Source organism: Gymnoscopelus microlampas (genome assembly GCF_963454915.1).
Source record: "Gymnoscopelus microlampas genome assembly, chromosome: 9".
Taxonomy (NCBI): domain Eukaryota; kingdom Metazoa; phylum Chordata; class Actinopteri; order Myctophiformes; family Myctophidae; genus Gymnoscopelus; species Gymnoscopelus microlampas.
In genome coordinates, this window is record NC_139946.1 from 44,602,602 (window position 1) to 44,629,217 (window position 26,616).

The following is a 26,616-nucleotide window of genomic DNA, read 5'->3' on the forward strand; positions in this document are numbered from 1 at the left end:
GCGCAAAATATTTTGAGATGGGAGTCCGTGGCCAAATACATATCATTTTGGGGGTCTTTGACACTAAAACGTTTGAGAACCACTGCTCTATACTGTACATTCCATCCCTCTCCTCCTCTCTCCATCCATAGACAGACACATCTGTCTCTTCACCGTGTGTCTCCATTCATTGTCCCTCACCACCATACACTCCATCTCCTTTCTCCTCTCTCTCTCCTTGGCTTCTCTCTCACTGTGTGTGTTCCACATCCATTCATCACCCAAATTCCCTCACAGAGCATTTAATGCCGACCGGGAGCCACATGAAAGCACTTGAGCGCTTTGCTGCAGCATTTGGTGCATGCATGTCTTTATGTGTGGTGAGACTTGAGTGCTTGTGTGTGTGTGTGTGTGTGTGTGTGTGTGTGTGTGTGTGTGTGTGTGTGTGTGTGTGTGTGTGTGTGTGTGTGTGTGTGTGTGTGTGTGTGTGTGTGTGTGTGTGTGTGTGTGTGTGTGTGTGCGCGTGTGCGCGTGCGTGTGCGTGCGCGTGTGTTGTGTGGGCATAACCACTGCCAGAGGGAAATGTGGAATTAAGGACTTCATCTGAAGTTACATACTCTCTCTCTCTCTCTCTCTCTCTCTCTCTCTCTCTCTCTCTCTCTCTCTCCCCCTCTCTCTCCTCTCTCTCCTCTCTCTCTCTCTTTCTCTCTCTCTCTCTCTCTCTCTCTCTCTCTCTCTCTCTGTTAGCCGCACACAGGTGTATATTAAGCATGGCTGGGCTTGCCAGCTAGCTAGCCACACAGCAGCAAACATCTTATTTGTGTGAAACACTAGATGACTTTCACTGTCTGCCCCCGGGTAAGGCCATTATCACATCATACTGTAATATCCTAGTGGTTTTCAAAAGATCCCCACTGGCCCCCCGGGTCACAAACTTAGTTTGAAGACTCGGGTAACGAAATGCACTCTGTTTTTTAAGCCATTAACCTACTAGCATGCAGTATGTTGAGCCTTTCATTGCTCCTATACCTCACATTAACACATAGCCTACCTAAAAGCTAAGTTATGGCAGCATAGACAATAGCTTTAGTAGGCTACGGCTACATACAGTAGTACAAACCAGAGTGTTAATGCATTTAGAGTTAAATTAACACTTTGGGTTTATGGAAGGTCAGAGACTAATTTCCTGATCCTCCAGAATGACCTATGACGGTGGTTTTCAACCAGTGGTCCGGGGACCACCAGTGGTCCTTGAGGGAGAACCAGGGGGTCCCCAGCAAAATTAGTTAATAGCGTCACAATCATTTTTAACCACTTAGCTTTGGCTATTCAAAAATAGCAGATATACAAGCTCATAGCGCGGCACTCGGTGCCGCGCTATGAGCTTGTAGATCTGCTATTTTTGAAAAACCTTGAAAAAGTGTGCATATCTTTGAATATTTATATTTTTCAAAGCGAAAATTAACTGATATCTTTGTTTCTGGGGGTCCCTGGCACAAAACATTTTCAAATGGGGGTCCGCGGCCAAATGTATATCAATTTAGGGGTCCTTGGCATGAAAAAGGTTGAAAACCACTGACCTATGAGGACGAATGGACGAATGGACCTTGTCCCACTGACTGTACCAGAGCTGAGTTGTGGCTTAATGCAGTAGTACTCAAAGTGGGGTCCAGGGACCTCCAGGTGTGCTTGAGGGTGTTCCAGGGGAACCCCCAAAAATGTGTTAATATTAGCCTAGCTTCAAAATCAGATTAACCACTTTAACCCTTTATACGTTGGTTATTTGATAATAGCCGATATACAAAACAATCTTGGAAACAAGGGAAAAATCAACATTTCACAAATCTTGTATTGGGGGTCCCTGGCACAAGATATTTCCAGATGGGGGTCTGCGGCCAAATACATATTGATTTGGGGTTCCTTGACACGAAAAAAAGTGTGATGTACCCCTTCTTCCCTGCTTAACAACCATAAGACTACTCCATAAAACATCAGGATGGGCACACACACACACACACACACACACACACACACACACACACACACACACACACACACACACACACACTTCCATGGAATTATATCGGTTTGCATAGCCTGGTAATACCTAGTTTTAAGGGAGGGGGAGAGACATGCAGATAAACATAGCATATGTGTGTGTGTGTGTGTGTGTGTGTGTGTGTGTGTGTGTGTGTGTGTGTGTGTGTGTGTGTGTGTGTGTGTGTGTGTGTGTGTGTGTGTGTGTGTGTGTGTGTGTGTGTGTGTGTGTGTGTGTGTGTGTGTGTGTGGGGGGGGGGGGGTTGCATGACTCTGCTCTGAGGTAAGGGCATTCCTGAAGAGCCGCATGTTCACGTGCGTGTGCGCGCGCACACCAGCCAGTAATAAATCACCTGAGCAGCAGCTCATCATGAAGCACAAAAAAATACATAAATACAACAAACAGTCACCTCTCTGCTCGCAAAATAGCATCTACTATATGTTTGAATTCAAAGACTTTTAATGACTTTTCAGTCATGATCATGCATTAGATCTGATGAGTCAGTTGTAATTCCGTTCCGCGATAGCATGCACACCACTTGTTCAATATCTTTAATAAATAGAATAGCCTGTACTGTATGTTTTTTTTTTTTGATGAAACAGGAGGAATTAATAACGCATGCAATGCTGCATGTTGTTATGCATTGAACTTGAAGTGCCTGCTTTATAAATAAACGACTTACCTTGAGGATGACAAGCGACGCAGCGAACAGCCTGGAATCAGTTCTGTAGGCTAAGGTTACTTACAGTGACTCTGCTGCGAGAAATGAAGATATAAACCTGGCTTTAACATAAACCTCGCTTTTTCTGGTTGCATTTGGAAAAGAATAATCCAGGAACAAAGTGAAATCACGGCTACGGGCTACTACACACCTTGTTTAACCTGCATGGTGGCAACACTGTCTACCTGTAAACCTGACCCCAACATCTGAGGATCTGACTGACAGAGAGAGAGAGAGAGAGAGAGAGAGAGGGGGGGGGGGGGGGGGGGGGGGGGGGGGGGGGGAGACAGAGCGCAAGAGAGGAAGCGGGGGGGTTCGTAGGGTAGCCATGGATCACACGACGGCCATCGTCTGTCACGACCGTCATGGATGAACTTCAACCTGGTGTTTGCACTTTTTCCCTTTCTGGCCCGTACATCTACATAACGTTCATATTTCAAATATAAAGCATTGACCCCATGGCCACAGATATTTCAATACTGTACGGGCCCTCGGAAGTACCTGTATCTTCCGTATTGTTCAATAAAAAGCATTTTATCGGTGACCATTTTCTCATAGAGCTATGTATCAGAGTGCAATACACCTCCCAACCGATAGGGTCACGTAATTGAAAGCGCATGGAAAAATGCGAAGAAAATGGCCACCAATCAGATTGAAATGCTTTTTATTGGACAATACGGAAGATACAGGTAATGTTAAGAGCCCGTACCGTATTGTAACATATCTGGCCATGGGGTAATTACTTTACATTTGCAATTTGAACGTTTATGTAGTTGAACGGGCCGTAAATGGAAAAACTGCAAACACCAGGTTGAAGTTCATCCATGACGGTCATGATATGACAGTCATGTATCAGGGCTTGATCGTGAGGGGTGATTTATATTAGTTGGGTGTCGGTGTCGCGCTCGCGCACCAAATAGCCGACCTGCAAGCTCACAACGCACCACCGCGCAATGCGCTGTGAGCTTGTAGATTTGTTGTGATTCATTGACATGTGGTTGTTGTGGTAAATCTATTTACAGGATCAGATGAGACACTTTAGAGGAAATGAAACTAAGTTAGGGATTGCTGACTGTAGGCAGTGGTGGAAAAAGTACTCAAATGTTTTACTTAAGTAAAAGTACCAATACTGCAATGTAGAAATACTCCATTACAAGTTAAAGTCCGGATTCAAAATGTACTTGAGTAAAAGTTCAAAAGTATTGGCATCAGGTCCCATTCACAAGTTTTGTATACAAATATTTTGAAAATAGCAGATCTACAATCTCACAATACATTTGCCATGAGACACATTGTGATGCTTGGCCGAAATGTATAGGACTGAAGTGGTTAATGTATGTTTTATAATAATCAAAATCTACAAAGTAACATAGTAATTATTAATCCAATTGTAGTGCAGTAAAGGTAGGCTACAATATTGCGTTTGAGGCGAGGCGTAGTGGAGTAGAAGTTAAATAATTGAAAATACTAAAGTAAAAAATACCTAGAAATTGGACTAAAGTACAGTACTTGAGTTACTTCGTTACTTTACACCACTGGAAATAAATCACTTAAAGATCCTAGTAGGCAGCTAGCATCAAAGGCAGACAGTTAAGCTAAACCATATAATTTGTAATGGTACAAAGTATCACACATTACCATTACATCATCACCATTATTGGTCTATAAAAAGTCCCCTCATGTCATCAAGAGAATATCTGATAATAATTAACTTAGTGGAACCATGGTTCTGATCAACCTGTCAACAGAGGCAGCTCCACGGATCATGTTCAACCCAGATTTGGCTCAACAAAGGGAATTAACTCGTCCTCATGCTATGCAACAAAAATGTGGAATGCCCTACCAAAAGGAGTAAAGGAGTGTAAAACTCTACTCACTTTCAAAACTGCCATAAAGAAACGCCTTAGGAGGCTGCAATTCGAAAATGGGCTGGCCCCTGTCAAAGTTTTAAACCAACCCCCCCAACACCCCCTCCCCGAACTTTTCCTTTTTTTTCTCTTGTACATATTTTTTATTTTTCATACCAGTAACCTGTAAGCTGATTGTATGACGGTCTGTATAGTAGTGTCAGTGTGTATATCTGTCTGTCTCTTATATGTCATCATGATTTGTGTGCGTGGGGATCTCATTTTAAACAAGCTTAGTGCTTATGAGTCTTCCAGTGTAGTAGACCTTGTATTGAATTTGTACTTCCATGTACTGTTGTTCTCATGTCTTACTAAATAAAGTACATCAATCAATCATATTTTTTTTCAGTCCAGGTAGGCTATAACTAGATTAGAAGACCTACCTCATCTCTTTCTCTGTTTGTCCACGCCTGCCCTCGTGTGGTAGTGCTTTGCAACTACCAAAATAAGCAGGTAGAGCGTTGTGATTTTCCAGTTATCGAAGGCACGACACTGTCCAAAAACCCCATATGTATCTATTTTAATGTGAGTGTGTAATCAGGTGAAACAAAAGTTTCATCAAAGTAATTTAGTTTGGAGTTCGGACAAAAAGGACACAGAGAAAAGACAATCGTGCAAAACTTTAGCCAGCCAGATCACACGATGGTCGTCAGTCACGGCCGTCATGGATGCACTTCAACCTCGTGTTTGCTTTTACTTCCTTTATGGCCCGTACATCTACATAAACATTGAAATGTCAAATATAAAGTGCTCACCTCATGGCCACAGATGTTAGCATTATGTACGGTACTCAAAAGTACCTGTACTTTCCGTATTATTCAATAAAAAGCATTTTAATCTGATAGGTGACCATTTTCTCCGTATTTCCTCCATAGAATTTCAACAACGCGACCCTATCGGTTGAGAGGTGTATTACACTCTAATACATTATAATTCAATACAAAAATAGCCACCAATCGGATTAAAATGCTTTTTATTGAACACTACGGAAAATACGGGTACTTATGAGGACTCTTACAGTATTGTAACATCCATGGCCATAAGGTAAGCCCTTTATATCTGACATTTGAATATTTATGTAGATGTACGGACCGTAAATGCAAAAGTGCAAACACCAGGTTGAAGTTCATCCATATGACAGTAATGTTTCAGGGCTAGCAAAGCATATACTTTATTTTCTTCTTCTTGTTTATGTTTTAGAAAATACGAATACAACATCTGGCATCTTATGCAACAAATAGTAATCTAAATATTTAAATGAAAGGTTAAACATAAAATATAACCAAAAATAGCGCATTTCAAAATGCTGAAGTATATTCGACTGGGCGGAGCCCGGTGGACGCCCCGAGAGGCCGATAACCAATGAGAACATTGAATTTAAAACAGACAGGAAAATAGACCAATGGGTGACGCGAGAGGGCGGTCCATAACGTTATTGTGGTTGAATGACCACTTCCTACTTTGCAGCGTGAGTGAGTGGATGGAAAGGGAAAACATAAAGCTGACAACAACCATATAACTCTATGGCAACAACCGATGTAGTTAATGACACAAGTTAACAGCTATTCAAAGTGTCACTACCTGCATTCACAGAACGAGCGTGAAATGGAGTCTATATTTTAAGTGTATTTTCTTCTGATTTGGACCAACCAACTCATCACAAGACTGCATGTGATATCGATTAGAGGTGAGACTAGACCCACCCACATACATAAGAGGAACAACAACAATACATTTATGTGTGTATAGTTGTGTATTTATGTGATATAAATACAGTTATCGCATGTGATATCGATTAGAGGTGAGACTAGACCCACCCACATACGTAACAGGAACAACAATACCTAGAATGTCAACGTATATAGTTGTGTATTTATGTGATGTAAATACAGTTATTACTTTAGGAGATCTACATTTACGGCCCGTACATCTACTTAGACGTTCAGATTTCAAATATAAAGTGCTGATCCCATGGCCACGGATGTGACAATTATTTACGGGCCCTTAGAAGTACCTGTATCTTCCGTATTGTTCAATAAAAAGCATTTTAATCCGATTGGTGGCCAGTTTCTTCGTATTTTCTCCATATGCTTTCAACTACGCGGCACTATCGGTTGGGAGGTGTATTGCACTCTCTGACACGTTATAACTATGAACAAAGATTGCCACCGATCAGATTAAAATGCTTTTTATTGAACAATACGGAAGATACGGGTACTTCTGGGGGCCCGTACATAATTGTAACATCCGTGGCCATGGGGTCGGGTTGGGTCAGTACTTTATATTTGAAATCTGAAGATGTACGGGCCAAAAAGGGAGAAAGTACAAACACTATATTGAAGTTCATGACAGTCATGACAGTCATGGATCGTTGTCTGTCTGTTTGACATTAAAGGCTGGCCGAGACGAGGAGAGAAAGAGGCTGCTAGGACGAAGTAACTGGAAACGTTATGGTTTGTATTATACCAGTGGTTCTCAAACTTTTTAATGTCAGGAACCCCCAAAATTAAGATTAGAAAATATTTTGTGCATGGGGAGTGGGGGACCCCCATACAAGATTAAAATGTTTTTTTCAAGATTCTTTTGAAAATAGCAGATCTACAAGCTCACAATGCTATTTTCAAATAGCCGATGTATAGCTTTAAAGTGGTTAAACTGATTCTGATGCTAAATTTAAAAGAAATTGCTGGGACCCCCATCACTTAAAAAGTGTCTTTATACAGTAACTGACTCTTAAAGGTAGGGTAAGTGATATTTTTGGGTTAAAACAAAAAGTATTTTGTTAAAAGGTTAAAATACTATATTCTGATAGTAATCATTGCTATAGAGTGTTTGTTCAGTAACAAGAGTCTCCCCGTCTCTCCAGCTCTTTAATAAACAGAAAATACATTTTTCGGTAGGTGTCAAAATCTCAGCCAATCAGGAGAAAGTACCCATTTTTAAGCTTAATTTGTATAGTGTTCCAGTTCCAATTTTGCATGCTCATTTCTTAGTGTCATCACTTCCAATTTCACTTGTTTAATCTGTATCCTGATTGAGTTCTCTGTCCTGGTTGGATAAAATTGGAAATGAAACTGAAACTGAAACGAAAATGCATTTTCTGTATAATAAAGAGGTGGAGAGACAAGGAGACTCCTAATACTGAACAAACACTCTATGGCAATGAGTACTATCAGAATATAGAGCTATTTAACACTTATTTTAACCAACGCAAATCACTTACCCTACCTTTAAGTTATGGTAGTTACAATGTGCTGTTCTGCTGAGCTTATAATGCATTATGATTGACCAGCAGTTATAATACGTCATAAATACATTGTTATACATTGTCATACATGGTTATACACATTTATAACAGAGTGTTATTAATGTATTATAAATGGAATAATGTAGGTTTAAATCGTAAACATTTTTAAACCGAATTTTCCTCCAGGAAGTCTTGCTGTGAAGCCTGGAAACACTGATCAGCCTTGAATGTATGGATTGTAGATGCTAGATTGGCACACCACCGAAATAGGGGGGAAAGAACTACATCACCGTGAAGCTAAATTCAACCACTGACCTAAGCCACTACTAGGGTGTGGAATAAACATGGTGCATGTCTACAACTGCCATCCATTTGCATCCCAGCACATCGTACAGGTCAGTAAAGGTTCTGCCTGCACTCATTTTAAAAGGGTGTTACTTTGCAATACACATTTTAAACAATACTGTCTGTCTGTCTGTCTGTCTGTCTGTCTGTCTGTCTGTCTGTCTGTCTGTCTGTCTGTCTGTCTGTCTGTCTGTCTGTCTGTCTGTCTGTCTGTCTGGACTCGACTCGACTCGACTCGACTAGATACGCTTTTTTTTTTTATCCCACGATCTTGTAACCCATTTTTCACCCAGTGCCAATTGCCTATAAGCTTGTAATCCTGGGCGCTACTCTCCTTCTGCCAGCCTGGGGAGAGCCCCGAACATACAGAAAGTCTAATATAATCTATCTATCTGATGTACTCTTCTTCAGGTGGAGCAGGAGCCCGGGCTGGTGTGCTGTGGCGGAGGAGCCCTGTTTGTTGTTGCTGCTGGAGGATGCAAGGTCTGTTTGGCTGTTTCTTTTTATTATTATTATGATGATGATTATTATTATTATTTGTTCATTTCAATACAAATATATTAATACAAACGATGAGCCCTGATACAGAATGAGTCGGCCATTTAGTGGGTGAAGACTATGGCTTGCATATCCTATATATGCACTGCTGCACATCATCATCATATCACCTTCCTCTAGATGTCTTGTACCCAGTGATATTGCCAACAAGGCATTTAAATCCTCATAAAGGCATAAACGCTCCTCAATGACCACACAGCCAGTGCCTTATGGCATCATGAGTGATCCATGCATGAGTTATTTTATGTCATTGGTCAAGGTCACTGATTCATCAAAGTGTTACTTTAGATATCTGTCAACCAGATTGACAAATCAAACACAAAACAAAGCCAGTACATCTCCATTATTGTATGTGTGATGCAAAAGCACGGAATGTAATGTCAGAGTCCATCGGTTGTTCTGAAGTCATAATAAACTGAACTAAACCAAGGTGGAGGCCTACAATGTGGACCAGGAGGGATGTCCTCTGATATGTCGCTTTGCCACCATGGGCACTGTGAAGAGCATCCACCACAGCAATATAGGTGCGTCTCTCTCTCTCTCTCTCTCTCTCTCTCTCTCTCTCTCTCTCTCTCTCTCTATCTCTATCTCTATCTCTATCTCTATCTCTCTCTTTCTCTCTCTTGTGAACAGGATGAGACAGTTTTCTACTTGTTTGTTTGTTGTGTCTGGGGATGGGACGATATGAATTACATGTCATGATTATTGTGGCGAAAATAATTGTGATTAACGATATTATCGCGATAATCAAAATATGCTTAAAACTTAAAATGCCACTTTGTTTTAACCACTTGAACCCCCAGCATCCCTATACTGGGGGGAACATTCACCAAAAATAGCCGATCTGCAAGCTTGCAACACGTTGTGAGCTTGTAGATCTGCTATTTTTGGAAGTTGTACTGAATTTCCAGCTCAACAAAAGCTAATTCACTTGACATAGTGTACAGTATGATGAAGGACAATTTCACGATAACTTAAAATCTCTGCAATACGATTATTGTGAGTGTTCTTTATCACGATAATAATCGTTATATATAACGATTATCGTCCCATCCTTAGTTGTGTCTCATGTTAAGCAGGGTATTAGACTTTGTTGAGGCTCTCGTTCAGAAACTGGATGACACCTTTTCCTCTTGAAAGTTCTATTTTTGGTCCAAAGTACAGCAGCAAGAGAAGAACTGTTATAACACTGGTAGATTTTGTGTATGGGACTGTTCCTTTAAACGCTCTCTCTGATCTCCTGCCTCTCTCCCCCTTTAGGAGTCACATAGCTAAATAGAAACTACATGACATAGTTTAAACGTTGAATGTGTCAGTGTGCTAGTAGGTGAGAAATGGTGGATTCATTGTGCTAGTGTAGTATGCGATTGAGAGAATGAATGAACACACTTTGGCCTAGTAGTATGAGTATCCCCTCTTCTTACTGAGTCCTGTCTTTTCTCTGCAAACTATCTAGGAGACTACTTGGTAACTATTGAGGAGAAGAACAACGCCACGTACCTAAGAGCGTACACCAATTGGCGGTGTCAGGTAGGCACTATGATTGTGTAAAATAGTGAATTTAAACTCCTACATTCTAAATCATCCCACTTTTATCATGGACGTAGCTCCAACATGACATTTTTTAAATCATTGTTAAATCCCAATCATAAACACAATACATGGTCTTTTCCCCTCCACTCTCTAGTTAGAAAATTACACTACGAAACTGTACTTTTGATCAGAGTCATGTACTGTATACAGTGTGTGGTATTTATTTATTTTTCGGCACTGGAAATACTGTGTTCTTTAAATTGTGTCTGAATAATCCCGTAAGGGATGGGCTGTGAAAGACAGCCAAACACAAAAATGAAATTATTCATCCATTCATTCATTCACAACATGATTGGGATGGAGGGAGACATACTGTATAATAATAGTCCAATAATTGAGCAAGAAGTCTTGTAAAGTAGCTCTTCCTCAGCTCTACTATAGCATGTTTGACTTCCCAATCATCTACGACAGTACAACACTGATGATGATGATACTACAGTGTAGATTGGGACCCCCAACACACATAAATGGTTGAGTCCCTGGCATATCTTTCCACTCAAACAGAGAGCGTCTCCTTCCCAAACCCCAATGGTTCTAATCAGCCCCCCGCCCACAGGAGTGGCCCAATTCACTCACAACTTGCTACAAAAATCGCTCATGAAAAAATATATAATCTCCTACATTCCATTTTCCACCTTCACATCTGTCTCCTTCTCTAATCAAAAAGTGCTATATATTTCATCTCGCACTTTACTTCCGGATGGTTCGTTTTGCACCTTTTTTTCCCACATCGGTCACGGGAAAGAAATAAGCGCTGCCGTGGTCTATGGAAACGAGCCCAAAAGTGCACCCAAATAAGCCCAAAATCGCTTATACAAACAGTCAGACCTGGCAACGCAGCCTACGCCAATCATGTGTGAGAGATCTACAAGCTATGGGGCAGTGACGCCACCGTATCTTAGCAACAACGACAGCGCTCACTCTCATTGGTCGTGTCATGCCAGGAGCAGTCTCCAGACAATGACATCGCAGAGAGCTTGCTGTAGCCATCACATTCAGTCACAGCAACGACGGACAGGGAGCTGTGATAGTGGCATGTAGCTAACGCTAACGTGGTTGTCATGCCTGCAGCGGCTGTGCAATCACTTTGTCAACAATGCACGTTCGTGTGGTGAATGTCAATATTGCTGCTCAGTTAGTCCATTGTAGATGGTGTATGTTTGTGTGTGTCTTCTGGAGAACTATGTCGCTCCACAGCAACTACAGTAACTAACGTAATGGCAGGACCGCCCCGTGCAACGCATGTTAGGCTGCATTATGGTCATGTAGTAATTTCAGATAATTTCGCTCCAATTAGAGCAGTGCTTATCAACCCTTTCAGGCCGCCCCCCCCCCCCCCCCCCCCCCAAATAAACGTAATTGATCTGGGCACCCCCCCATTTTGTTTGACTCCATTCCACAAGTAAATATTGTGAAAATAGCAGATCTACAAGCTCGAAACGCCTCACGTTGAGAGGCTTTGTAAGCTTGTAGATCGGCTATTTTCTACATGATTGCCTCTTTCTTAGATTATTTGACAATGTGGCCAATGCTTTTATAGTATAGTTTGTTCACTACTTTTGTTGCAGAAATGGTAATTTCCTTTACTTTCGTTTTTTTATTGTCTCCGCCAGGCCGAAAGGCATGGCGCAAGACCTGTCCGTCCGTCTGTGATAGCTAATCTCTCACATCGTTGACTTGATCGCAGCGAAACTGTGCACACACACTCCCTGGATGCCAATTCAGAACCTCTGCCCTATTTCTTTCACATGGCCCTGTTACAGTGCCACCAGGAGGCCGCTTTTTGCTAAACACCTTTTCTCACAGTACTCCTACATATTTTGCCCAAACATCACGCAAATCGGTACACAGTATCTCCACAGTCATTAAAAAATAAACCCTTTCAGATTTCTCATATTCCATCTTGATTGGCTAAAATGGCTTCCAAAGTCTGCAGGACTGCTCCGTTTGGACCAAAATGCCTCACATTATGAACACAGCATGCACTTTACGTGCAACTTTGCACCCACATTCCCACTATGCCGAGGAAGAAATTCCACTTGAGATTTCTCTAATCAGCCTCATGGTGGCGCTATAACAGCCCGATGTGGAGAGTCAGTGAGAGCTGGATAAACGAGGTAAAATGTGTCAAAAGGAGTCTGTACGGCTGTCGATAAATGAACACATGACGTCGGTGGGAGAGGACATATTGTGTCTTTTGGACAAACAGCAGCCTAATGTCAGAGTGTTTGTGTTGGAGCGTCTCAGTGCGGCTGCAGAGTTCATGTGCAACCTCTTCCAGAGAGAGACAGAGACACTAGAAACTCTGCTGGAGAAAAAAAAAACACTGCTGGGCATTGACTTTCATATGGACATTGATCTACACACTGCAGGTATATCTGCTACACACACAACATCAAACTACACACTACAGGTATGATGCAGCGTTTGCATTCCAGCCTGCATGCCAGCGTACTTCCCATATGGTTTCAAGGTGGGCTAAACCATATGGACCCCATGTCAGCAATGTCAGCGGCATCCACTTCAGTCCCAACTGCGATGCCCATGCAGGCTATAAGTAGCTTCTACCTGGCCCTTAGGTGGGCCCCAACTAGCCATGTTTATGTGGGACCAAGGCGGGTCCTAACTGGGTTTGCCCATGCAGGCTTTAACTGGGTTCTACCTGGGCCCTAGGTGTACCCTAACCAACCAGAGTGCAGTGCCCATCGCTCCAATTGTTGTGACGTCAGGGCTCTCAATACTGCACATTGGTGGAGGAGGAGGGGCCGCAGGGCGACCGCACACATCGCTGAACCAATGGTAGCCCACGGATGTTTCCTCTGGGGATTTACAATCTGCCCCTCTATGCCACATATCATCCGCACTACAGGGTCTTCACTGACCGAGCCACGGCCCCACTGGCCCTCAGGACGCTACGCCACTTATATGAGCTGCCAAGTGGCCGCGGGCGCTACGTGGGCGTGGCCGCGGGCTAGACGCTCGCCCCCGCATAGCGGGGGCGAGCTTCTAGTCTTTTCAACTGGGGGTCCGTGGGCTAATATGTGTCAATTTGGGGGTCCTTGACGCCAAAATGGTTGAAAACCACTGATCTACGACTATCTCCTCTTCTATTCTTGTGTCTTTTCCTCTCTCTGTATCAACTCAGGCGGAGGAGAAAGCCCGTGTCGGGGTGCGTTTGTTAGGACATCTGTTACGCGGAGCGTCTGTGCGGGGCGGGACTCAGATGGAGATCATTGAGATCCCCATGTCGGTGCGACCCCTTGCTGTGGCGTGCTGCACGTTAACTGGGGACCTTGTGGTGGGCTGTGCCGGCACCCTGGTTCTGTTCACTTTGAGGAGACAGAACCAGCAGAACCTGGTAAGGATGGGTTTCTTTATTGGGGAAGGGGGGTGCAGCAGCCAGAATAGTGGGAGGAAAAGCATTGTTTTCATTTGATGGCGTTAAAAAAAAGGGGGTCTAATAGCATGATTTTCTGTTCGGCTGACACGGTCAGAGACCATACCGGCGCCAATACGTCATTTTACGTCATTTTATACGTCAGTTTATTCACCATTCCATTTTCCTATTAATGGCTTTATTTGGGAATTTTGTATTTGTTTACATTAAAATGTTACCGAACCTACCAGATTAATTGAGTCAATGTTGGCTAAACATTGACTCAAAACACCATTAGTAAGTCATTTACGTTAGAATTTTGTTCATAATTCAGTATTTTTCTCCAGGGACTATTGTCAGCTAGACTTTTCATATCAGTCTGTGCTTTTAAATGTATTAAAAGCTGCACTAAGTTTCATGTCCTACCCTAGATTCTAACCCGGGTCTCCATGCGCAAGTGCTGCCATTTTTATCACTTGTTTGACATTAAAATATTGTAATGATATATCTTAACAAACAGAGCCAGCAGAACATTCAACCCCTTTGGCCGAGCTCCCAACAGAACTCCAGTCAGAGCCAAGGTAATTCACACGGAGAGGGTATATGCTGTACACCCCAAGTATGAATGCTATGGAACTGAATGCAGTTGTCAATAGATAAATAAATGACAGACAAAGCATAGGTCTTTATTTTTATTTGATCATCTGTGATAAAATAAAGCAATAATTGCTGTACTAAAGCAAATGGAATTAGGTCCTGATCTCAAACTGAGTTGCATCCGAGTTGTATCTGAACAAGTATGACTTAACAGAGAAAATACAGCTGACTCTCTTATGAGTATCTCCATTTTGGTTTCTGCTCCCTCCACCAGCCTGACCTCTCCTTGTTTTCTCCTCCTCCTAGGTCAGAACTCCAGTCCAAACCCCAACTTTTCTGTCCTGGATTTTGAACGCTCTGTCATCCTGCATCTTACTGGAATTTTACCTGATCAGGTCTACCTTCTCTTAGTCTGTCCTCTCCTCTCTGCACTTATGAGCAACATTTTGCCACAGCTCACAATTGCTGTATATTCTTGGAAGATCTATTTGTTTTTGTCAGGGACAGTACAAATAGACCTTGTGACATGTTAGCTGCTTTGCTATCGGTTATGCCAACATTTATTTGCCCTCCTTATAGGTGGCCCTGTGTGGCGCGTACGTGGCCGTTCAGGCAGAGCTAGAGGTGCTGGTCCTCAGACTAGATGGGACCCCTGACACCAAGAATACGGAGGAATCCCCAGAGAAATACCAAAGAGGTAATAGCACCTTTTATCACTCTCAGGAGGACCTTCATCAGCGACTACCCACAAAACGATGAGTTAGTAGCTACCCTGGCACACATGGTGCCTTCGTTGTGGATTATTCTAATCATTTCCCAAAGTGTGTTTGAGCCTGGGATCCAGATTAAATGTTCAACATGGTTGACACTACAGTATCATTTGTAATGGGCCTTCATGGCCTGTAGTTGCTTGCATAGGGCACAATGTACTGTTGCTAAAGACTGTTTCCATTTTTTGTGCTGTTTGTCTCCGCCAGGCCGAAAGGCATGGCGAGAGAGTATGTTTTCCCCCCTGTCCGTCCGTCCGTCTGTCCGTCAGTGGCGTTCCCAGAAATTACATTTAGGGCAGGCGAGATTCAGAGCACTCGGGGGGAGACAGAGCACTCGGGGGAAAATCTCGGGGGAAACAAGTTAACAACACAACAACACTACCTGACTACAAAACCGAAAAACGTTAATAAAAACAATAATAAGTATAATCAATGTATGCATTTTTATTCAAAAAAAAACAGCATTACAGAAAAGGCAAACATGATGTCCTGCACAAATGATTGACTCATTTCAACATTGCGATTACAACAGTAACAATAACAGCCAAATCAAATAGTTTTCAAGCATGTAGTGATGTCTCAAAACATGAGACGACGGGGCTTGCTGCCCTTGAAAATATCTATAACTGAATCGTAGTTCAGACCTTCAGTTAAATCTCTCTCAAACGCTAGGAGACACAGACTAGGCGAGAGGTTGTCATTGTACTTCTGCGTGTACTTTTTATGCCAGGTGAGTACAGGTGATGGCCCAGACCCCCACTCCTGGCACTCCTAGTACCCCATGAAGACAATGGCATACATGATTTGCATCACTATAGGCGCGGGTCGCTCTGCTGAATGGATACGGTAGTGATTGGCTGCCTGCCCGCGTGAATGACGGCCGCTGTCTGTCAGTCTTTTACTTTATTTTCTAGGTGTGGCGAGATTTTAGTTGGGCAGGCGGCCGCCTGCCTTGCCTCTATGGTGGGTAAGCCACTGCTGTCCGTCCTTCTGTCTGTCTGTCCGTCTGTGGACAGCTAATCTCCCGCACCGTTGGCTTGATCGCAGCGAAACTGTGCACACACACTCCCTGGATGCCAATTCAGAACCTCTGCCCCAATGTTTTCACATGGCCCTGTTATAGCGCCACCAGGAGGCCGCTTGTTGCAAAAAAAAAACATTTCACAGTACTCATACAGATTTTGGTCTGGTCTTCTGGTCTTTCAGATGTTTTATATTCCATCCTGATTGGCTAAAAATGGCTTCCAAAGTTTGCAGGACTGCTCCGTTTTGAACAAAATGCCTAAAATTATGAACACAGCATGCAATTTCCGTGAAACTTTGCACACACATTCCCACTATGCCGAGGAAGAAATGCCACTCGAGATTTTTCTAATCAGCCTCATGGTGGCGCTATAACAGCCCGATTCGTGTTTTTACCTATAACTACACCAATCTGTGTAAAACTTTGTATGCGCACTCCCTAGAGGTCAAGGAAAAACCTTTGCCCTGCATTTTTCACATTTGCCTTTTATAGCGCAACCTTTTATAGCCGCCTTTTATAGACTTAACATATTTCTTTACATTACTCCTTCCGATTTTATCCAAATTTCACGCAAATCATTACACATGATCTCTATAGTCATGTGATCAAGACGGATCTGTTTAATTTTTCATATTCCATCCTGATTGGCTAAGATTCACATCTGAAGTTTGCAGGAGTGGCCCGTTTTGAACAAAATGCCGCAAATCATGAACGCAGCGTCCGATTGCGGTCAAACTTTGCACGCACATTCACACTATGTTGAGGAACAAATGCTACCCTTTTAACATTTGCCTGTTATAGGGCCACCAGTAGGTCTAATTTAGCAAAACACATTTTTTGAACAAAATGCCTCAAATCATGAATGCAGTGTCCGATTGCCGTGCAAGGCCTAAGAAGAAATGGCACCCTTTTCACATTGGCCTATTATAGCACCAACAGGAGGCCACGATAACCTACCTGACCTGGCGGAGACCGAGGAGCAAATTTTCTTGTGTGTTCTGTTTTTGTTGATATTTCATGGCCGCGAGTTCCCACCTGATGTTGTGTGGGAGTTCAGACTGCTCCAGATTGTACTGAATAACTGCTAGCTTGCATAATGTCTTCATACTAGGACTAAAGTCTAAGACGTACAGATCATCAGGTGTCGCCCATCCTCCAAAGATCACGATACGATCTCCCACCAAGCAACAGCACATATCATGCATCCTTGAACAGGGGCCTTTCCCCTTGGACTCGACCTTCGTCCAGGAGAAGGTTTCTGGATTGAATCTCCACATAGCCTTGAAGTCCTGGTTCCTGCCCCAGCCACCAAATATGTACAATTGTCCCTTGTAGGCGAAGGCTGAATGCCCCCTGGGTGTTTCTGAAAGAAGCTGTGCAGAAGGTGTGCTCAGCCAGCAGTTGGTCTCTGTGTCAAACACTCTGATGTTGTTGTTGTAGACCCCCACATCCCCAAATACAAACATCTTTGTCCCGATGATGGTGGCAGAGTGACTTGATGAAAAAGGTGGTGGAGTTCCTCTGGTGTTAATTAGAGACCAGACCATTGTGGTGGTGTCCAACTTGTAGATGTCATTAGTGCGTCCAGTCAGCTGGGTGATTCCTCCATAGATATACATGACCTTCCCCAAGGCACAGGCTGAGTGGTACTCCCTTGCCACTGGAACAGTTCCAGAAACCTTGAGATTGAACCACATGTTGGTGTCAACATCGAATGTATAAATAATGTTGCAGTAAGGAAAACCTACCCAGATATACACCAAATCTTCTATCAGAACAGCTGTGTGGTTGTAGCACATGTTAGGAACTTCGACAGGACGTTCTCCTCTTCCATTTCTCACTGGGGGCAACTTGCTCCAGCACAAAGACACTGTGTTGAAGATGTGGACATCAATCTGATCACTTTTATTCAGGTTACTGTATCCTCCAAATGAGTACAGCTTGTGTCCTACTACGACAGCAGCATGGTCGAAATTCTCATGTCCTCCTTTCAGATGTATCGTCCAGCGAAACATTTCACACAACGGCACCACTGTGGATCAGTACAACTAATTTACAGAGCAAGCTTTTTGAAGGCAGGTCAATGTGTTGGTACGAGTAGCAAAATGATATTTAGTTTAATGGACAATTCATTTTAAAGGAAAATTAACGTTTGTGTGATGACGATTTTGTTATGTCATTGCGTGATGATGTCATTATGTAGAATATCTAATTGTCTCCGCCAGGCCGAAAGGCATGGCGAGAGTATGTTTTGCACCCTGTCCGTCCGTCCGTCCGTCTGTGTACAGCTAATCTCCGGCACCATTGGCCCGGCCGCTGTGAAACTGTGCACACACACACTCCCTGGATACCAAAGCCGAACTTCTGCCTGAATTTTTCAGATTGGCCTGTTATAGCGCTATAGAAACCATCATCGACTGATTCTTTAACCAGATCCCAAGCCACTTCGCGAATATGCTTTAGGCTGTGGCAATCGACTATTGCTGGAATCTCTTCGATGCTTCTCTCTCCGTTAGTGGTTAATCTCTCTCGGAGTCGCTGCTGGGACTGCCCTACCGAGGTGTGTCGAGCCTCTCTTATACTGCTGGCTTGCGGTCCTGACATCACTAGGGTGATGTCAAATAGTGTCAGACGTCTCCCTATATGGAGCTGCCTTTGTCAGTTATGCCCAAATATGGGACCATGACGTCAGTCCTGGACGTGATGGTTATGTCTATACATGGAGTTTCTGGGAAGGGTTCGCTGATGTCAGACTCCGTACATATGGCACGTTTAGGTCTCTATGACGACTTGCAGGTCGATTGTCTCCATCTATGGGGATCTTCATATATACTGTAGGCTAGTGCTGGCAAATATGCCCTGAATGTTTTCTACAAGCGCCACCAGAAGGCCGATTTGTGCAAAATACCTTTTTGGATATCACTCCTACAGATTTTGTCCAAACCTCACGCAAATCGGTACACAGTATCTCTATAGTCATGTGATTAACACGGATCTGTCTGATTTCCCATATTCCATCCTGATTGGCTAACATTGGCTTCCAAAGTTTGCAGGATTGGTCCGTTTTTAACAAAATGCCTCAAATCATGAACGCAGCGTGCAATATCCGTGAAATTTTGCACGCACATTCCCACTAGGCCGAGATAGAAATACCACCTTTTTCACATTGGCCAGTTATAGCGCCACCAGCAGGTCTAATTTAACAGAATACATTTTTGGAACAAAATGCCTCAAATCATGAATACAGTGTCCGATTGAACGGCCTAAGAAGAAATGGCACCCTTTTCACATTGGCCTATTATAGCGCCAACAGGAGGCCACAATAACCTACCTCCGAGGAGCACTTTCTCTAGTTTGATCTTTGGGTTCGCTCACGCTGACCAAAACCTTTTTTTAAATGCCCCCAAAACCCTTCACCTTTGTGTGTGTGTGTGTGTGTGTGTGTGTGTGTGTGTGTGTGTGCGCACGCGCACGCGCGTGTTTTACCAGTAGATCACGTTGAGGATCCACCTGACTTCCTGCTTCTCCCACGACACCAGGAGTTGTTAGGCGACCGAGCCAGAGAGAGTGGCTTATTGGTTACCATGGAAAAAACTGGGCTGGAGGATAAGGGTCAATATACACTGTCCTATGTTCTGTACAGGTGTGTCTGTCTGTCCATATGCTTTGATTAAGCATGGACAGTTTTAACATTATTTTAGTCAGTATTGCATGTGAGATATTGTAACTATTATTGAAAACAAGTCCCAAAAGTATGTGTTTTGTTTATGAGATTCATCCTGTCATTGTCTGCTACAGGCGTTTTGCTCCAGACTTCTTTCTGGGCTGCAGTGTGGAGGAAACCAGACTCCACTCCTTACAGCTCCACCCGCTGTTCACTAGTGAGTATAACACGAACGAGAGGTTTTACACCTGAACAATCTCTCAAATAACTTTCTGTTTTCCCTTTTTATTTCTCCCCGATTTTTACTGTAATTACAATCCACCCCTCGCTCTTTTCTCCTTTTATCTTGTCTCTCTGCCATAACCCCCACCCCCCCTTATCTCTTACTTTCCTCTCTCTCCATTTCTTCCTGTAGGTAAGCAGTCGGTGTGTGATGAAGAGCCAGCTTGTGTGTTCTGCTTCTTCTCCCTCCCCACCACTGGTTATCTCTACAGTCTGAGGGGTGGAGTCGAGCTGCTCTCAGCCTATCAGTACCCAGAGAAGGCCCTGGAGGCGGTGCTTACAAACCAGTTTCTGCATGTCATCACCAAGTTAGTATGATCTTTTGATCTTTTGATTGTGTTTCATCCAGCTTTTCTATGGACTCTGTCCACGAGCAAAAACCATGACTTGTAATAATGCTGTTTAACCCATTGATACCTGGAACGCATCTGTGCCACTTTAGATGTCTTTAGCTATTCAAAAATAGCAGATATACAAGCTCATAGCGTGGCACTGAGTGCCGCGCTATGAACTTGTAGATCTGCTATTTTTGAAAAATCTTGAAAAAAAGATTTTTTTGTTTTTTTTTCAAAAACTGTTAGGATTTAGATTTTTTTTTAAGAATCGCCCCAGGTCTTAACACATTGACTGCCAGACGCGTAGATCTACGCGAACCGATTTAAAGCCGCAGCGTGCCAGTCGCGTAGATCTACGCGACTCGCATTTCCCATGTTAAATCGAAAAAGTGCACTTTCCGGAATTTTTTTCGACCCATTTCCGGTTCCGGGGCCGACCGGAAACGGAATAATACTGGTTCCGTTTTTTTCGCTCGCATCCGTTTCCTGTCTAGGCATCAGCTTAGAATCGATTTATCTCCCTTGTGGTTTTCCTCACCGCATCGTCCTGTCTAACGTTCTCGCATGTAACTTCAAAATGGAGGCACGGATCGGCTCGCAGTTTTTTGTTTTTGTTTTTCACGGATCCCGTGTTTGTGTCGAACCAAATGAACGCGGATTTTAAACGGATTTAGCGGGGGCTATGACGACATGAAAAAAACAAAAAAACAACAAAAAGAGCTTGGCACTGGTAGGTACATTATGAGATTAACCTCTGGCAAAAATTATGACCAAGTATGTGCTATATCACTAAGGTCAAAATGATTAGTATTTCAAAATGTGTTAATTAATTAATACTCTCGCTCTCCAGATGTTCCCAGTTAATATGAAATTGATATTCATTGTGTGTGTGTGTGTGTGTGTGTGTGTGTGTGTGTGTGTGTGTGTGTGTGTGTGTGTGTGTGTGTGCGCGTGTTTGTGTGCATGTCAGGAATGCGCTGCAGTGCTTTTCAGTGCGCTGTGCAGCAGTTGCAGCCAGAGCTGAAGACCCCTACATTGATACCACCATGCGGGTAGGAGCTCCTAAACGATACTTACCTGGGGGATTGATTAACGTCTAGAAAGGATAAGGTTGTTGCTTTAAACATGTATTGGTTACCTCATGGTAATCAGGCAACAGTCAGGGCTGATAAGCCTAAATCCCCACTATGTTCTATGTTGTGTATTAAGTGTGCTTCAGTAGCTTTTGACTAGTGACAGCCGTTTTAGATAGTACTGTACAGCAACAACAACCATGTTACCTGTTTACTAGTAAGACCCCCAAATAACAGGACCAACAACATAATCTTCATTGTAATCGCTGCCTAGTGGACTTCACTGCACACTCAAGTTCTAGTAACACTTTCTAAAAAAACATGTTGTACTTGAATGCAAAATGTCTTAACCAGAAATCGCTTTACTGTTGCATATACCAGTGGTTCTCAACCTACCCACATCTTTTTGGGGGGGTCCCTAGATGACAGTAAAGTGACAATTTAAGGACGTTTAAGACCTTTTTAATAAAAAAAAAGACCATTACTGCATCAAAAGTAATCAACAAACTATAAAAACTGGTCAAACAATGGCCAAATTGTCAAATAATATAAGAAAAGGGCAAAAAAAATTGAAAATAGACGATCTACAAGCTCACAACGCCTCGCGTTGTCAGGCATTGTGAGCTTGTAGTTTAGCTATTTTCACAATATTTATCTGTGGAACCGAGTCAAACAAAATGTAATGCCTCCTACAATTCACTTTTTCAATGCTTGGAATTGCAGGGGAGGGGGTCCCCAGTTCAAATATGATTATTTTGGGTGGTCGTGGGCTAAAAATGAACATTTTCCTATACCATCATATAAATTCACAACTTTTAATAGGGTACATGTAAGACACTATCTCTGTTTTAATGTGCTTCGCCCCGCTGAATGCTTCTTTTTCTTTCACAAGGCCTGTCCGCCCTGCAGTCTGGAGGTGTGTGCGCTCAGGATGCAGCTGTTCATCGGCCTGCGCTCCGTGTGTGTGTACGACCGCCATGTCATCCTGTTCTCCGCCGCAGACACAGAGACACCGGAGGAGGCCGAACGCAACACACAGCGCAGGAGCATGTATGGCACACACACGCACACACACACACACACACACACACACACACACACACACACACACACACACACACACACACACACGCACACACACAATACACTGCAAAACACATAGAGGAACACACTTCTACATAAAGCATTGAGTTCTTATTCTTACGATGCGCTTCAGTTTACACTGAAGGTGTGAGCTTGTGTTTGTGTGTGCACGAACATGCATTTATTACGTGTGTGTTTTATCTAGGGTGTATGTGTGTGTGTTATTGTAGTGAGTTGAAAGAACACACCTTGCTGACCGGTATTTTCCTGGCGGTGGGACTCGATCCCTCGACCACGCCGGCTCTGGAGAGCCTTCTGTCTCGCCCCTTCTCGCCCTTCCTGTAAGAGCCCCACCCCCCTTGTCAGTTGCCACGTCCTGTCCAAGCTGCAACGCCACTCCGTCACCGGCCACAGTGGTCACTCTCCTTTGAACTGCTATGTATCAGTGGTGGAAAAAGTACTCAGATATTTTACTTAAGTAAAAGTATCAATACTGCAATTTAGAATTTTGTGGCTGAAACCTCCAATTAAAGCATTGATTGGTGACATTTATTGCAATCATAATGCACAGTGATAGTCAATTTATTGGTGATTACGTCAAGAAAGTGACACTGAGAAAATTATTCAGTTATAATAATTAGTTAAATATCCATAATCACTAAACTCGAAGATAAATGAATTCTGTTTCTGTCTTGTATAAGACCTTTGAATGAGTTTTAGTGTTTGGTATCGATCCCAGTAATCTTCTCTTTGTCACAAAACAGTGTTGCAAGATCATGATGTCCCCTTTCAGCACAAGAATGTACAACTGATAACTCTAGCTAAGCATCTCAAAAAGCCACAAATACTCTGATAGCAATAATGATCAAATCTTAGACACACATCTTTAGACTACATTTTTGTGATGTTTTAAGTGGTATTGTTTGACTTTGCAGCTTGGTCTAGAGACTCCCTGTTGTTTATAGTCCCAGCCTGCCCCGAGCTCAGTCAATCCTAACCTGCCTAACTGCCCTTGGCGTGCCGTGTGACTATGTACTCACTATAACTAATCACGTTTGGTTTGGTTGGTTTGGTCCTAACATACACTTACAGATCCCATTGGAATAGTGCACACAAAGACATACCGCTGCTTGGGCAAGTTCATAAAAGTTCATTTCACTGTGAGTCTTGTGACACATGAGACTCACGCACGCACGCACGCACGCACGCACGCACGCACGCACGCACGCACGCACGCACGCACGCACGCACGCACGCACACACACACACACACACACACACACACACACACGCACATACAGTACAAATTCTTCTCAAAGAGCGTCACATGAAACTGTTAATCCAATAAGCCAGTTAACAAGCAGCAGAGTTATAGCAGAGTGCTGCCTTGAGCCTCAGGCTCACTAACTGTTTGTCCGGTCATGTTGTGTTTGTAACTTGCTCGTTTATATGTTTTATGTAGCAGCATAAAACCTGTCTAAATACCTTAGACAGTGTTCTATCCTATGATGATGATGATTATGATAATAATGATGATTATCTGGTGTGGGGATAACATCTACATCATAATAGAAGTACCTGCAGTCACACTAAAGGCCCCTCTTCTCTGGTGTGGTGGCTTTTATTTAACAGTTGACAGTGCATTCTTTCTTTCACCTTTATTTATTCAGGAAGGACAATTGAGAGCCAGCTCTCTTTTACAATGACGACCTGATTACAGTGTACAAAGCATACTATTTAAACACAATACATTGCATTGTGTATGTGCTGACTAGTGTACAGTATATGTACACATTTTCTAAAACAACAACAACAGGGTATAACTTGGCTCAGATGATGTGTAATGTGCTCTATAAGTATAACATGTGGTAGTAAACCATATTCTATGTGTCCTGCAGACAATCTGAATGTCACCCTTTCAGTTATTAATTATAAAATGTAACGCCTGGAAGACGCCTAAATAATAGACCAGTATCATGTCTGTTCTAAAATAGCATTTATCTTCTATTTATTTGGTCATTCATGTACTACATTTCAATTATAATGACAGCATTTTAGATAGATTGACAGCAGTGAAATCTGAGAAACACAATCAACCTGTTGGGTGTTCATCCTTAAAGCTATAATCCGTAAGTGTTGTGTATCGCAGACAGAGAAGGGATAAGGATGTCCTGCTGAACACGCTGTCAACCCATTAAAACCGGGAAAGATTTTAGCGTTGGCTATTCAAAAATAGCAGATATACAAGCTCACAGCGCGTCACTTCGTGCCGCAATGTGAGCTTGTATATCTGCTATTTTTGAACATTTTTTTAAAATCTTGAAAGTGTTTGAAAAAGTTTGAATAATTTTGACATTTTTAACACTGTCACTAAACATTTTGAGATGGGGTCCGTGCAGCCAAATACATATCAATTTGGGGACCCTTGGCACGGAAAAGTTTGAGAACTACTAATTCGCTATTATCGGCCTCAGGTCTTAATGGGTTAAGCAGGTTGTATGTGTTGAGTATGGATTCTGCAGAGCCGTAAAAGACAGAGAGTCGCGTCACGCTTTGATCTCGCCGCAAGGCGGGCCTCTATGGGCTGTATAGTTCCAAACGTTGGAACTTCCTCATTGAGATAGACAGAGCATTTCCGCGTTCCATTCTTACAATGGGTGAGTCTATGCTAGTGACGTGCTAGTCTCTTATACGGCTCTCTGATTCTGAGACTAAAGGGTTAAACTCTGTGCATGTGATTGTACTTCCTGTTACCTGTCCTCTGTGTGTCCTCTGACTCCTCCAGGAGTAAGAAGTGGGCCAGCTCTCGTCCCAGAGAGGCCAGCAGTGTGGGGCACGGCTGGAACCTCTATGTCATCGACACGGTTTCCCCAATGGAACTCTATCATGAGATGGTATACACTCTATACCACCAGACTGACACACACACACACACACACACACACACACACACACACACACACACACACACACACACACACACACACACCCCAGCGCGTGCGCGCTGCTAAGACACTTGTGGACTACTTCTTAAACCAGGGGTCTTCAGCAGGGGGTCCGGGACCCCTAGGGGGTCCTCAGAGTTACTACAGATCTTTGTGTGATATGATTTTTGTTTATTTTTTACTTGAACCCTAGCAATCCCTTTTCTGAGGAGAACTTTAGCCAAAAATAGCCGATCTACAAGCTCACAACGCCTCGCGCTGCGAGGCGTTGTGAGCTTGTAGATCGGCTATTTGTTTGCAAAGAGGTATAGGTGTATAGGGAAAAAAGAGCAGACCAAGTAAAAAATAAGAAGTTTAATCGGAGACACAATTTTATACAATACAGTGGGGGTCCATGCTTCATCTCTCTCGAAGACCCTTGTCTTAATTAAACCATTGTTTAAGACTTCATTTTTTTTTAAGTCTCCACTAGTGTGAAAGAGTGTAATTTTGTTTGTGTGTAAATGTTTGTGTATACAATGTTCGTATTGTATTTCTCTGAATGTGTTCTAACGCCCAAGTGTCATTTTGTGCACACATCTGTGTGTGCGTGTGTTGTGTGTGTGCATGTGTGTCTCAGCTTGAATATAGCCAGCGTTACGCAGAGACAAACCCACAGCCCCAGAGCTGTTGCCACCTCCTCAGTGAAGCCCACCTCCTCCTTCGTGCTGCCTTGCTGGAGCCTCCCATGGCCAGCTCTGTGAAGCCCTCCAACACGCTGAAGAACACAGACTGCACCGATGCAGAGAGAGACACCGGCACGCAGATGGACGGACACACAGACCAAGAGACAGAAAGACGAGAACTCGAGGATGCCTTCAAGGAGAACTGCGCTCAGCTTGGAGACTGCTTCAGCAGGCAATACACTCTTAATTTAGCAAAATGGACCGATATACGTAGGCCAAGTTTGTACGATAACACTCAGGATTAGACGGTGTACACTAGAACCTGACCGTTTTTTTGACAACATCAGCATCTGCAATTATGTCCCAATCATTATAGGTGAAAACTGAAAATGTTCCAAAATTGTTGCTTTAAAA

The 26,616-nt window shown here is 43.1% G+C and overlaps 1 protein-coding gene across 4 annotated transcripts in view; it reads left to right on the forward strand.

Moving 5' to 3' along the window:
* The first annotated feature begins 6,117 nt into the window (after nucleotides 1-6,117).
* Nucleotides 6,118-26,616, forward strand: part of hps3 (HPS3 biogenesis of lysosomal organelles complex 2 subunit 1) — a 30,542-nt gene continuing 10,043 nt past the window's right edge. Inside the window, exons 1-17 of one of the 4 annotated variants that reach the window (XM_084067947.1) lie at nucleotides 6,118-6,332; nucleotides 7,041-7,098; nucleotides 8,079-8,287; nucleotides 8,649-8,720; nucleotides 9,226-9,319; nucleotides 10,252-10,325; nucleotides 13,534-13,746; nucleotides 14,285-14,345; nucleotides 14,668-14,756; nucleotides 14,941-15,058; nucleotides 19,645-19,798; nucleotides 19,954-20,036; nucleotides 20,235-20,409; nucleotides 21,407-21,488; nucleotides 22,402-22,559; nucleotides 25,378-25,486; nucleotides 26,157-26,434. In XM_084067947.1, the coding sequence (XP_083924073.1) occupies nucleotides 8,237-8,287; nucleotides 8,649-8,720; nucleotides 9,226-9,319; nucleotides 10,252-10,325; nucleotides 13,534-13,746; nucleotides 14,285-14,345; nucleotides 14,668-14,756; nucleotides 14,941-15,058; nucleotides 19,645-19,798; nucleotides 19,954-20,036; nucleotides 20,235-20,409; nucleotides 21,407-21,488; nucleotides 22,402-22,559; nucleotides 25,378-25,486; nucleotides 26,157-26,434 (1,811 nt within the window). In that variant the 5' untranslated portion in view covers nucleotides 6,118-6,332; nucleotides 7,041-7,098; nucleotides 8,079-8,236. Of the gene's footprint in view, nucleotides 6,333-6,429; nucleotides 6,447-7,040; nucleotides 7,099-8,078; nucleotides 8,288-8,648; nucleotides 8,721-9,225; nucleotides 9,320-10,251; nucleotides 10,326-13,533; nucleotides 13,747-14,284; nucleotides 14,346-14,667; nucleotides 14,757-14,940; nucleotides 15,059-19,644; nucleotides 19,799-19,953; nucleotides 20,037-20,234; nucleotides 20,410-21,406; nucleotides 21,489-22,401; nucleotides 22,560-25,377; nucleotides 25,487-26,156; nucleotides 26,435-26,616 lie in introns of those variants that run through there. The other 3 variants (XM_084067946.1, XM_084067949.1, XM_084067948.1) reach the window with 3 other exon arrangements.